The 14,206-nt window shown below is 37.9% G+C and overlaps 1 protein-coding gene across 1 annotated transcript; it reads left to right on the top strand.

The window, feature by feature from the left end:
* Positions 1 to 9,542: 9,542 nt before the first annotated feature.
* On the top strand, positions 9,543 to 12,332 carry LOC128508325 (CD209 antigen-like). The gene is made up of 4 exons (XM_053479604.1): positions 9,543 to 9,599; positions 10,914 to 11,297; positions 11,946 to 12,070; positions 12,146 to 12,332. Exons 1-4 carry the CDS (start codon positions 9,563 to 9,565, stop codon positions 12,254 to 12,256), a joined length of 657 nt encoding a protein of 218 aa, XP_053335579.1. The 5' UTR covers positions 9,543 to 9,562; the 3' UTR covers positions 12,257 to 12,332.
* The last annotated feature ends 1,874 nt before the right edge of the window (positions 12,333 to 14,206 follow it).

Raw genomic sequence — 14,206 nt, 5'->3', positions numbered from 1 at the left:
TGTAGCGCGTTTATTTTTCTATGTGTATGCATATCTTCGCAACTGGTGTCCGTACATACAACAGCCAGACACTTTTCAACCTAAATAACCCGGTTAATGATATCGACGATGAGCTGCGGGAAAAGCTACGCGACCTCGGCTTGCTGCGTGAACCAGGCCTCGAAGCCTCGGCGTTGCCTGATGCCGGAGGCCGGAGGAAGGGTCATCGGAAGTGGTGCGCGAGGAAGCGGAAGCGTGGCAAGCGGGCGGGAGTCTGTGCTAGGCTAAAAACAAACCCTAGCCGGCCGGCTCTCCCGTCCATCATCTTATCCAACGTCTGCTCCCTGGACAATAAACTGGACTACATCCGACTCCAGCAGGCTACACAGCGTGAGGTTAAAGACTGCTGTGTCTTTGTTTTCACGGAGACATGGCTCAGCGACAGAGTACCGGACGCCGCTATTCAGCTAGACGGGCTAGCCTCGTTTCGCGCCGACAGAAATGCAGCTCTGTGCGGTAAGACTCGCGGTGGCGGCTTATGTGTTTACATCAACACGAAATGGTGCAAGAACTCTGTGCTAGTTTCTAGTTGTTGCTCATTGCTAGTGGAGTTTGTGATTGTTAGATGCAGACCTTTTTATTTACCACGAGAATTCACCACTGTTTTCATTATCAGAAAGTGTACATTCCACCTAGCGCTAATGCTAAGGAAGCGCTATGGGAACTGTATACAAAGATCAGTGAACTGAAAAATACACACCCGGATGGACTGTTTATTGTTGCTGGAGATTTCAACCATGCAAATCTCAAGTCAGTGCTTCCTAGATTCCATCAATATGTGGACTTTGCAACGAGAGGGAAAAACACGCTGGATCTTGTTTACACAAACATCCCCGGCGCATATTGGGCAGAGCCCCGCCCCCACCTCGGCTACTCAGACCACATCTCTGTTATGCTAATTCCAGCATACAGACCACTCGTCAGGCGCTCAAAACCGGTTCTGAAGCAGGTGAAAACCTGGCCAGCAGGAGCCATCTCTGCTCTTCAGGACTGTTTCGAGAGCACTGACTGGAACATGTTTAGGGAGGCTGCAACTTACGGCGACTTCACTGACTTGGAGGAGTACACGTCATCAGTGACCAGCTACATCAACAAGTGCACCGATGACATCACTGTCTCCAAGAACATCATCTCACGACCCAACCAGAAACCGTGGATTACTGCGGAAGTGCGTGCACTTCTGAGGACCAGAGACTCTGCCTTCAAAGCGGGAGACAAGGTGGCCCTCAGAACAGCCAAACTTTCTCGGGCCATCAGAGAGGCAAAGCGCGCACACGCCCAGAGAATCCACAATCACTTCAGGGACAGCGGCGACACACGGCGCATGTGGCAGGGTTTACAAGCCATCACTCACTACAGGATGACATCAACTGCCTGTGACAGTGACGGCTCCCTTCCAAATGCGCTAAATAACTTCTATGCTCGGTTTGACAGGCAGAACGATGTGGCGGCGAGAAAGACCACCCCTTCTCCGAACGACCAGGTGCTGTGTCTCACTACAGCTGAGGTGAGGAAAACTCTACGCAGAGTCAACCCACGTAAAGCTGCTGGACCAGACAACATCCCAGGCAGAGTGCTCAGAGAATGTGCTAAACAGCTGGCAGATGTTCTCACCGACATCTTTAACATCTCTCTGAGCAGCGCCGTGGTTCCCACGTGCTTCAAGGCCACCACCATCGCCCCCGTGCCCAGGAAGTCTACTGTGTCCTGTCTCAATGACTACCGTCCCGTTGCACTCACACCCACCATCATGAAGTGCTTTGAGCGGCTCGTCATGAGACACATCAAGACCCTGCTGCCCTCCTCACTGGACCCACTGCAGTTTGCGTATCGTCCTAACCGCTCAACGGACGATGCCATCTCCACTACACTACATCTTGCCCTCACACACTTGGACAAAAAAGACACATATGTTCGAATGCTGTACATAGATTTCAGCTCAGCATTCAACACTATTATCCCCCAACAACTGATTGGGAAGCTGAACCTGTTGGGCCTGAACACCTCCCTCTGCAACTGGATCCTGGACTTTCTGACCGGTAGGCCTCAGTCAGTACGGATCGGAAACTGCACCTCCAGCACCACCACACTGAGCACTGGGGCCCCACAAGGCTGCGTGCTCAGTCTCCTGCTGTTCACACTGCTGACTCACGACTGTGTAGCAACACACAGTTCGAACCACATCATTAAGTTCGCTGATGACACGACCGTGGTGGGTCTCATTAGCAAGAACGACGAGTCAGCGTACAGAGAGGAAGTGCAGAGGCTAACGGACTGGTGTAAAGACAACAACCTGTCTCTAAATGTTGACAAGACAAAGGAGATGGTTGTTGACTTTAGGAGGACACGAGGCGACCATTCTCCGCTGAGCATCAACGGCTCCTCAAATTCCTGGGTGTCCACCTAGAGAAGGACCTCAGCTGGTCCCTTAACACCAGCTCCCTACACAAGAAAGCCCAACAGCGTCTCTTCTTTCTGAGAAGACTGAGAAAGGCCCAGCTTCCACCACCGATCCTGACCACCTTCTATAGAAGAACTATCGAGAGCATTCTGAGCGGCTGCATCACTGTCTGGTTTGGGAATTGTGCCATATCGGATCGCAAAACCCTACAGCGGATAGTAAGGACAGCGGAGAAGATCATCGGGGTCTCTCTCCCCTCTATTGAAGACATCTACACTACACGCTGCATCCGCAAAGCCACCAGCATTGTGGCTGATCGGACACACCCCTCTCACACACACTTCACACTCCTGCCATCTGGAAAAAGGTACCGAAGCATTCGGGCACACACATCCAGACTGTGCAACAGGTTTTTTCCACAAGCCATCCGTCTCCTCAACAAAAAGGGACTGGACTGATAAACACACACACACACACACACAGACACACTAACACAAACATTATCACACAGCTTAACTCAACTACCTCAAAATATTGGGACTGGACTGACTAATCAACACAAGTGCAGACACACTGACCTACACCACCAAATTATCGTACACACCAACCTGTAAATGCTTCACTGTTTATCTTTTGCACAATGATCATTCCTGGACTAATTTTTGCACTAATTCCTCAATTCTTGCTGCTGTTTTTAAACAATGTTTACATTTACCCACTACCTCAACACCATATTTTATGTTCTGTAACTGTTACGTTTACGTTTACCCACTACCTCAACACCATATTTTTATGTTCTGTTATGTCGTGGTTGCGCACTGTCACTTTGTTGTTGCTCTTGTTTGCACATTTGCACGTGCACTTTATGTTGTCTGTTAAAATAGTTATACTTAGCTAGTTAGTTTTTGTTAATTTATGTTGTAATTTATGTTAGGTCTCTCTGTCCTGTCTCTGCTAGCCAGTTAACTAGGCCTCTTGGTTAGCTAGTTTAGTGTCTCTGTTAATTTATGTTGTAAATTTATGTTGCATGTAGCACCTTGGTCCTGGAGGAACGTTGTTTCGTTTTACTGTGTACTAACTGTATATGGTTGTAATGACAATAAAGCCTACTTGAACTTGAACTTGAACAAGAGTTGTGAATCTTAGAGCAGCGTCTCTCCAGAGCAAATAGCTCTCCTAGCTATTTCCAAGTCCAATAGAAATAGCTTGGTTGGCTCCATAAATTGGAGTGGGTCTTATAAATCACATGATTGCATTTCAGTAGCACTAAATTGCTGGCTGTGTCTCCAAAGTTTTCAAGAACACAATGTTACCTGTTGTCTTTACAAATACCACTGTTGGCCAACAATACAATATGAATTCACTAAACATTTATCTACTTGGATTTTTTTTATTTAGATCTGCAGATCAGTTTATTTTAAACTAGTCCCAAGCCCTGCCCATCACTGTATGTATTTTGTGTAAAGGGGGGAGTTACACAGTTATAGATGTTAGTGATAGAGTTACTGAGATGTTCTCCAGCTGAAGGGATTTCATAATAATGAGACGTTGAGACTAAACAGTAATCGCTATATATGTGGAGAGATATATGTAAGTAAATACAGTTAAATGTCCTCAGTGCAATTTCATGAGCCGTCTTAAAACTGGAGCATAAAGATTTAACTCACATCCTTTTACATGTTTCTTTATAGGGTCTTGAAAGCGTTTAATTGCTTAATTTTCACAATACTGATTCATAACTATGGGATCGTAGTTAATAACATAGAAAGAAGTATGAAAGAAGTAAGTAAGAAATCATCATTAACACTTACAGTAGTTTACTAATATTAACTGCTGGATGTTTATTTACTTAACTAATTAATGAGTATGTTTGTATTAGTTTACTATTAACTGTGCAGTAATTACTAAGTGTTAATCAGTCTTACATTTCTCCTGGAGAACTAATGGCTAACTTTGTCTGTATTGTAATAAACCTGATTAATTACTGATCACCTTAACATTAATTCCCAATCACTAAACCTTACCTTCGTCCTGGAGATAATATAATGTGCGTACCGTGGCTACGTATATAAGTGCTTATTGTCCACACACAGAGTTCCCTTTAGAGTGTATGTACTGTTTTTATTTATCCAGTCAGGGTGCAATGAGAGAAATCCACTTGACAGCAATAACTTGACCAGAAGTTATACAAAAGCACAAGCTGTAGTGCTGCAGAAGTGTCATGTGCTTAGTCATATTTCGACTGAGAAACAAAGACAGAAAACAATTGCTGTACGCAGAACACAAAATGTTTAAAATATCAAATATGTATCATATGCTTTATTTAATGCTGTCACAGTGCTTGGTGGATGGTATCCTTCTTTTGTGATAACAAACTGTGTGAAAACAACAATGATCGGACCCAAGCACCAGACAACCTGTGCTTTTTTAAAGATCCCTAAATGCCAATTAATGTGATTTCACATATCAGATATGATGTCATTGAAAAATATTTTTGCCACTTAATTTAATTAATTTTTAGGCATTACCATATGTCATTCCAAATGCCATATGCCATGATGTCATAGTGCTAATGTCATAGTGCTTGGGCCCTAAATAAATAATAAAAAATAAAAAAAATCAAGTTTGAACTCTGTACATAAAATTATTTGGGTAAGAACAACCTTTACTATGTTACATAAATCTAATGTTTATGTATTTTTAAGGTGAAAAACTAAATAATGCACAAGAAATAGATTAGAAACTGTGTTTTAAACTTAATTTGTCTCCCCAAACAAAGGGAAGGGTTTTAGCTTTACTAGTCTTTACTGTGTATCTGTTGAACACAAGAGCTGGACTGAGAGCAGACAGGACTGCAGAGAGAAAGGAGAAGACTTGGTGATCATAAACAGCAGAGAGGAACGTGTGTGTGTGTGTGTGTGTGTGTGTGTGTGTGTGTGTGTGTGTGTGTGTGTGAGAAAGAGATGCCTTTTTCATTCTGTTGTTATTTACAGAAGTTCATTGCTAAACAGCTGGGCAGCTTTGAAGGTTGGATTGGTCTGAATGACAGAAATAAAGAGGGAGAGTGGAAATGGGTGGACGATACACCACTGACCACTGCGTAAGAAACAGAAATTATTTCTGTGTGTTATTTTAAGTTGCAGGACTATCGAAAATGTATCAATTTTAAAACTGTTCTCCTGCTTGGAAAATTGCAAAGATTATTCCTCATTATATTTATATTTATGTCATGTCCTAGTGTACTGTACATTTTAGTATAAAAGCTGAAAGAAAGCTTAACACTGATCTGAGTCTGATTCTCTGGGTTTCAGGTTCTGGGCTGAAAGAGAATCGAATGATGCAGGTGATGAGGACTGTGCTGTGATTTATAGTTCTCCAAATGGGGACGTCTGGAATGACAAGAAATGCTCTCTTAAACAACACTGGATCTGTGAGAAACACCAGTGAAGTTTATTATTTAACAATAAAAATAAATGGATTTAAATAAAATGAAATAAATATATACACTATAAGAGTCTCAGAATATGTTGTTGTTTTGTCAGAGTGAACTCAGTAATCAGACAGTCACAAAGAGACTGGACAAATATACTTCAGGTGTCACTGTCCCCATCACTCCTAGATCGGAATGTCTCGTCACAGGGAAACAAGATCAGTGCTGACACTGGTTCTGTGTTATGGTACAGTATGTTGCATATATATTATGCACTTTATAATTCTTTGTCATGAGCGTGTGATGGCCGGTTTGTGGAAAACTGGTCCATATTGCAAAAACGGTTGGAGTCTACTGGAATAGAGCACCACCTGCAAGTGAGAGCATCCCTTCAAGGCCAGAATCTATTCAATTCAATTCAATTAAATTTTATTTGTATAGCGCTTTTAGCAATTGTCATTGTCGCAAAGCAGCTTTACACAATCAAAAGAATTATTTAAGTTTGTATGAAATGTGAATGTGTATGAATCAAAATGGTCAGATAGTCCCTGTGAGCAAGCCGAGGGCGACAGTGGCAAGGAAAAACTCCCTGAGATGGTAATGGGAAGAAACCTTGAGAGGAACCAGACTCAACAGGAAACCCATCCTCATTTGGGTGAAACATGAAGCAGTAATTGATCTGCATTCTCCCTGTAATATAAGTTGGTCTGGTAACGTTGCTGCTGCTTTCTATTTTCATGCAAAATGCAGGAGCCTAGTTTAGATTTGATTTGTTTTTTTAATCTGAAAACTGATCTTTTAGGTAATGTGTTGCTTACTTTACAACCATGCTATTTGGTAATGTTATTTATTTTTTTAATGTTTGTGTTGTTTAAAATATTTTACATATATTTAAAATATTTTAATATACTGCATTTGTATACAAAATATATGCTTCAGCGCAGGTGTATTACTCTATTCACGACATCTTGTTTTTATTCATGACATCATTATTTTACATGAAAATGTATTTCTCATGTGTCTATTTCATTTCAACAAACACTGATTTATTCTATGGCGGAGGTTGTTGGATTGATATTGTTATTGCATGTTTTTTCCTGTGCTTTTATTTTGATAATTGGTTTACCACATATGCTAATATAGGTTCCCTCATTAAACACTAATTTGATCGCTGTGACCAGTCTCACCCTCTGTGTCATATAAATAATAACATGCAGCCAGACATATCTGAATCTATAGATATTATAGATCTGTAAAGTTGGCATGTCTGTACATTGAAGATATTTGTAAAAAAAAATATTTTTTTTGTCTTTCTGTCTATTTGTTTGTGCATATATCACATGAAAACTACCGAGCAAATATTATTGGGATTTATACCTGCATACTTGGCTGAGCTTATGGAAACACACAGGCTTTGGTCATCGCAAATGGCCAACAGGAAGAGAAGATATGCTACGTTACATTTTAAATGTAAAACTCCCCAAAAAATAGTGTACTTTTATTACCACAGATGGCACTGCTCCACAGATGGAGCTTTTGGTAATATATATATATATATATATATATATATATATATATATATATATATATATATATATATATATATATAGGCTTTGTTGCATCTCAATCGGGCAATCATATCATATCTCAATTATCTTCTATGCCTCTTATAATGTACAAGGGAGGCCTGGACCATATTGCAGGAGACTTTGGGCATAAAACACCCCTGGACAGGGTACCAATCCATCACAAGACACATATGCACACACACACAAACACACACACACACACACACACACACACACACACACACACACACACACACACACACACACACACACTACAAATCCCCAATTAGTGTAATCTGCATGTCTGGACTGTGGGAGGTAACTGGAAGTAGAAATCCACCAAGAATGGAGAGAACATTTAAATTCCACACAATTCCACATAAGAAATCATAAAATATGACTTTTAAAAAAATCATCAGTTCATCTCATATTATATATGGAAATACTGAATGATTTTGTACATAATTATGCATTAATGATAAACATATACACCAAAATTGGTATGGCATATAATATGGTGTCTAAGACTTTTGCACAGTACTGTATATATATTAAAAAACAGTATTTTTTCACTGAACAATTTTTTACTCTTACTTGAGTAATATTTTGGATGACTAGTTTTTACTTCTACTTGATTAATATTATTTTGAAGTACAGCTACTCTTACTTAAGTAAATGTTTGGGCTACTCTACCCATCTCTGACACACACACACACACACACATACACACACACACACACACACACACACACACACACATGCACACACACACTATCTGTCTATATCTGTCCCTCTTGATTTTCTCTTTTCCCCTGCTTATTTCTCCCGTCCCAGGTTTTCTCTTTTCTGTCTCTCTATTTTTCTTTCTCTCACTTTTTCACTTCCTTTCCAAGCATATCGGCCTGTTAGTCCAATTGAAGCAAACAACCAACAATGGGTGGCAAAGCACTGTCAAAAGATCTCTGGGATAAATTTCCAAAGTCCAAAGATGGATATGTAAAAATTAATAGGATTTACTACTGCCGAGAATCACAGTGAAGTCTATTTTTAAGAAGATTATTGTACAATGTACAACCCTGTACAGCACCAACACCATCTGTTAAATTTTGGAATAAACGAAAAAATTTTGTTACCATGAAGTGCACAGAATGATAGCGTGATATCACGTTTATTAAGTAGATTTCAATTGCACACACAAAAGCACTTGTATGTACAGCGACATCTGTTGAATTTTGAAATGAACTAATTATTTTTTCAAACTCGATTTTTTCATGATAAGGGCCTTTTTCATTGAAAATTTTAATTAGTACATCCTTTCTTCCTGTGTGCCGATTGTGATGAAAGAAAGCCTATATGTTACCTCAAGCTCGGCCAAATACACCTGTAAAAACCCGATTAAAATTTGTTCAGTAGTTTTTATGTGATGCATGCACAAACAGACAGACACAAATAACATTTTTATGTTTTCTATTACTCATCTTATGTTCCCCTTAAATATATATATATTTTTTTTACAAATATCTTTACAGACATGCTAACTTTACAGTTTTATTATGTGTATAGAATCCAAATTCACAGCAACACGGAGCAGAACCTACAATCTCAACATGTAGGGCTCATTAGACACAAAACAATTTCATGCCTTTTTATATTTAAGATTTTTGTTTCACCTCTTGATAGGACCAGAACCTGATATAATATTTGCTGTCATAGTTCATCCACCTCATTGTTTAATGTGTTGTCTATTCTGAAATGCCCACTGCCTAGGTGTTTTGCTATTATGGAATTCTGGAGGACAGAAGAGCGAAGTGTATTCAAGTATTCCCATCTAACAGACTGTCTCATTCTTTTGATTTCATGCACCATCTATAACGCCTTATCAAAATTACTGAGGAGTGCATCATTTATAAAGTTACTACATGCACAGATCCATACATCCTGTTGGGGTTCTGTTGGGACTAACAAAAGAAAAGAAGGCATTATCTTTGCAGACACACACATACAGTTCTGTACATTTGGGTGTGCGTATGTGAGCGAGAGAGAGTCAGAAAGAGAGCAGGCAAGAGAGAGAAATACTGTAAGGAAAGAGAGAGACTGTCCAATCTAGTGTTTACTACTAACAACATGCGGTCACAAAGAAGATACTTTCAGCAGGTTCGAGGTAAGCTTTATCAGTTATTGCATTACACTAACACTGAAAGAACAATATTTGCTTGCTCTTGTGTTTTCCCCTGACATTTATTCAATAGAGACTTTGACTGTGTAAAGAGCTGAAAAAAGTTTGAAGAACTTGATATGAGTGGCTGTTGTCCTGCTATTTGTGTTGCAGTTTTATACCATATGTATGTTTATTTAAGCTACATATTAGTAAGGAAGTTATGCAGTGTTTCTTATAATAGAATTAATACATTTGTACTTCTTGTTTGTTTCAATATGCAACTGTAATCTGCATCATTTCTGGAATTGTGGCATGTAAGTTGGTTTTAGAAATTCAAAAAATCTCCTTTGATTTTCACACAACAGTCTTTATACAGAATAGTGCAAAAACAAACAAACAAACATGAAACACCCAGTGAATGGCAGTTCTGTAGCCAACAATGCCTTGTTGTTAGGAGGTTCGGGGTTGATTAGTCAAGCTGGTTCTAGCTGACAGAAGGAATACAGAATGCACAACACATTCCTCCAAATCTGGACAGTTTACACTACATAAATCTTTATTTCTTGCTTTGTCCATAGGCACTGGGACTTCTGCTAAGAGCATGAAGTAAATGCCATCAAAATAATGGGTTATGAAAATATAATAATTATATCAAGGATCAAATTGGATCAAAATATGTTTAGACAGCCACAAATTATTTTAGTCATTGTATTTTAAATCATTATAATTTTCGTTTTAAGTGATTTTGTGATAATAAGTCAGTGCTAACCGTGTCAAGTGCCTGCTGAAATATGATCAGTTGATGCCAACCTTGTTTTTGAATAACCAAAGCATCCTTGGAAAACATTCAGCATGTACTCTACGGTACAGAACAAGGATGAAGCATACGTACGCAATCCTTACTGACATGATTGTTATTCAGTCATCTACTCCTACAGATGGACAAATTCCGTATAACTATTTCATGAGAACTCTTTAAACTTTTCAAGAATTACATATGTTTACATCAAGCATACTCCACCTCAGCAGGATGGACTAATAAATAATAACTATGAGATTCCTCCACTTTTAACTGGACGTTTATCCCACGCCCATGGATTATAAAACTATTAATATAAATTCTGGATGGATCAGTTATAGATCATATAGATTTCTTTATTCATTTGTTTGTTTATTTATATAAAACAAATCTATAAATTAACATCTCAGAATTTTCCATGAATTAAATAAGTGGAAAATTATAAAATGACATTATTTAACATGTTACTGATATATTACTGGATCTTTATACTTTTGTCTGTGCCCATTTCCCATTAGGAGAAAACACTACATGGGGCAGGTTCCACACACTGACTGCAGTATGTGTAGTGCTGCTGTGTCTCGTCCAGCTGACCGCCATCACAGTGCTCTGGATTAAATTCAACAAGCTGAAGACAGAAAACAACCAACTACAAACCAGATACAACAACCTGACTAAAGAAAGAGGACAGTTACATACAAGTTACAACACCCTGACTATAGAGAGAGACCAGTTACAGACCAGTAACAACAACCTGACTATAGAGAGAGACCAGTTACAGACCAGTTACAACAATCTGACTATAGAGAGAAACCAGTTACAGACCAGTTACAACAATCTGACTATAGAAAGAGACCAGATAAAGAGGAATATAAAGGAAATCCAGAGATTTTTTCAACTGGGTGAGTGATACTTTGCAAAATGTCACATAATTATTTATAAACACCATGTTCAACAGTTTATAGTTACATTTTATATTGAACACCAATAAAACAAGTTATTTTCTGTTATCACTTACATCATTACAGCTAGTCTATAGTAGTCTGTAGTTTTGTTTTTTTTTTCTTCATGATATTAGGAACCTAGAGAGCACAACGAGATATGTGGTAGAAAACTTTGTATAACTGACAATAGAGAGACATCGCTTTGCAGAAAACTTTACGATAATCAATAACTACATATTTTTTCTTTGGTAAACAACACTTTTAAAAATGTGTTTATTATACCATTTTAATAATTATAAAGCATCTCCTATAAAACACTCTGTTAATAAATTGTTACTAAACTATGTAAAACATATTAAAACTGGCACATTTATATTAATCTGTCATTGTCAGCTGCACTGCTGTGATAACTGTGGTAACAGAATATTAATCAACAACTTCTCACTAAATACTAATTGAAATAATAAATGATTTAATAAATAATTAATAATAAGTAATTTTATGTTGTCTTTAACCTGACTGTGCATTTTATTTTCAATGTTAAGGCCTTCTATCATTTTGATCATAGCTTTCCTCCTTTTTTTCTTTGAATTGGTCTTGCTCTAGGATGGATATATTTCAACTTCAGTGTTTATTACATCTCTAATGAGACGAAGAACTGGACTGAGAGCAGACAGGACTGCAGAGAGACAGGAGCAGACCTTGTGATCATAACCAGCAGAGAGGAACAGGTGTGTGTGTGTGTGTGGTGTGTGTGTGTGTGTGTGTGTGTGTGTGTCTCATATATTATACTAAACAAATGACAGGAGTTCATCAATAAACTGCTGGGCAGAAGAGTAGCCTGGATTGGTCTGAGTGACGGAGACAGGGAGGGCGAGTGGAAGTGGGTGGACGATACACTACTGACCACTGGGTAAGAAAATCACTGAAATAATGTTTTGCTCATGATATAAGTCTGAGAAATACAGCAAACACTCTAATTCTCTCCTTCAGGTTTTGGGGACATACAGAACCCGACAGTGATGCAAAAGATGGGAATTGTGTTATAACAGGTTATAAGCCTGATTCTGTCTGGAATTGGGTTAAATACCCCTGTGATTATGAGATTATTTGGTTCTGTGAGAAAATAATATTTAACTCAATTGTCTGAAAAATCCTCATTACTGTTAATAACTCTTTAACTATCATTGCGTCACCTGTTGTTATTTGCACTGTTCATTCATCTCTGCCTTGTTCATGTAGCTGCCTTTTAACTATACAACAGTATTATAAAGATTTGCACTAAAATAATATACTTAATTATTTATAGATACATTAGGATCATTTGAGCCTGTAGGCTTATAAAGGGTACTGACATTACCACACCATAGACAATGTGTATTAAACCAGAGTGAAAGCATCAAGTGAAACATAGAAAGGAGCTATGACGGATGTTCTCCTACACAATCCATGATGGGTTATTTTAAAGAAACCTATAAAATATATTTTAAAAAACGGTAAATAAATTATTGAACAATAAATTAGATATTGCATGATGGGTGCATCAGGTTTTGGGTGCACTCTGGAACAGGGTAAATCTGGACTCATTCTTTATGGTACTAAGCAAACTGAAGCTGCCTTCTTTCATCTGTAGTTCTTTCTTGGAAAAGGTTTTTTTCACATCACATACTGTACAGTCAATCACTACATTTTATTACTCACAACTTATTATATTTTTAGAAGATATGTACCTAGACAAAGAGCATATTCTTGTACTATAATACTCTATAGTACTGTAGTACTGTAAAAATAGATTTTTTTAATGATAATATATGCTTTACATGGCTTCATCCAGCCATCGGTAATATAAAGCTATAGAAAGCAGTGACAAATTTACAAAGTCCTGTAAAACTATTTGTACTGTAACCTGTGCATCACCAGGAACCAATCCATTTTTTTGCTTTTCCCAACAACCATTTGAGCATGTTTGTCATCAACATTTTACCCAATTCACCATTCAAATACTGGAGAAAAATTGATTGCTTTATCTGTGGAATTCTGCTTTATTCTTTATGATACATGTGCATGCAACCAAAACTGCTAAAAGACAGTTCCATTCTAATTTATCTTTATAATTTCAGTGCTTATTTAATTTTATTGAGAAGTAATAATTAAATCAATGAATTAATCTTGTACCTGGGTGTTGACTTTGAACTATAAAGGACTTAAGGGCTTAATTACTGTGTCTTTATGTATAAGAGTACGACTGCACAGCTGTGCCACTTTACTCAAATGTTGTATGTCAGTGCTGTGAATAGAAAAGGAAGTAAGAGAACAGAGGTGGAATCTTGTGTGTGGAAATTTAATTTTATTGTGTAAATGAGTTGACTTATGTGGAAAATAATTTTAAGACTAAAACAAAACAAACAAAACAATAATTCTCAGTATGTGTGACACAATGTATACTAAAACTCTTTGTAATCAACCAACCATCAAGTGCTTCTGGTTATTTAACAGTAAAATATTAAATGAATAAGGGAAACAATTCAAATAAAAATGTTGTGCTTGTTCCATGGACAGGTTACTGTATGTAACAGGGTGTGCAGCAGTTTACAGTTTTTGTAATAGTGTGTGTGTGTGTGTGTGAGAGAGAGAGAGAGACACCCACCAATACACTCAAAAAAAAATTAACCTGGCTACCAGTTACATGTACTAAAATTTAATATGTGTTTTGTACATAATAATTTCATGTTTCCAAGATAAACATGAATAAATTATGTTGTATTTACATGAAATTCAACAACTTAACATGTATTAAATTCAATCATGTTGAGATAAACCAAAGAGATCTTGTCACTATGAAAAGCGAAAAAAATCAGATCAAACAT

Source organism: Clarias gariepinus, chromosome 20, assembly GCF_024256425.1.
Source record: "Clarias gariepinus isolate MV-2021 ecotype Netherlands chromosome 20, CGAR_prim_01v2, whole genome shotgun sequence".
Taxonomy (NCBI): domain Eukaryota; kingdom Metazoa; phylum Chordata; class Actinopteri; order Siluriformes; family Clariidae; genus Clarias; species Clarias gariepinus.
Note: the sequence above shows the minus strand (reverse complement) of the source record. Positions and strands in the feature narration are given on the sequence as shown.

Coding starts and splice junctions, on each gene's coding strand:
- LOC128508325 (XM_053479604.1), top strand. CDS start 9,563: ATGCGGTCACAAAGAAGATACTTTCAGCAGGTTCGAG. Junction 9,600..10,913: donor ATACTTTCAGCAGGTTCGAG/GTAAGCTTTATC, acceptor ATTTCCCATTAG/GAGAAAACACTACATGGGGC. Junction 12,071..12,145: donor TAACCAGCAGAGAGGAACAG/GTGTGTGTGTGT, acceptor AACAAATGACAG/GAGTTCATCAATAAACTGCT.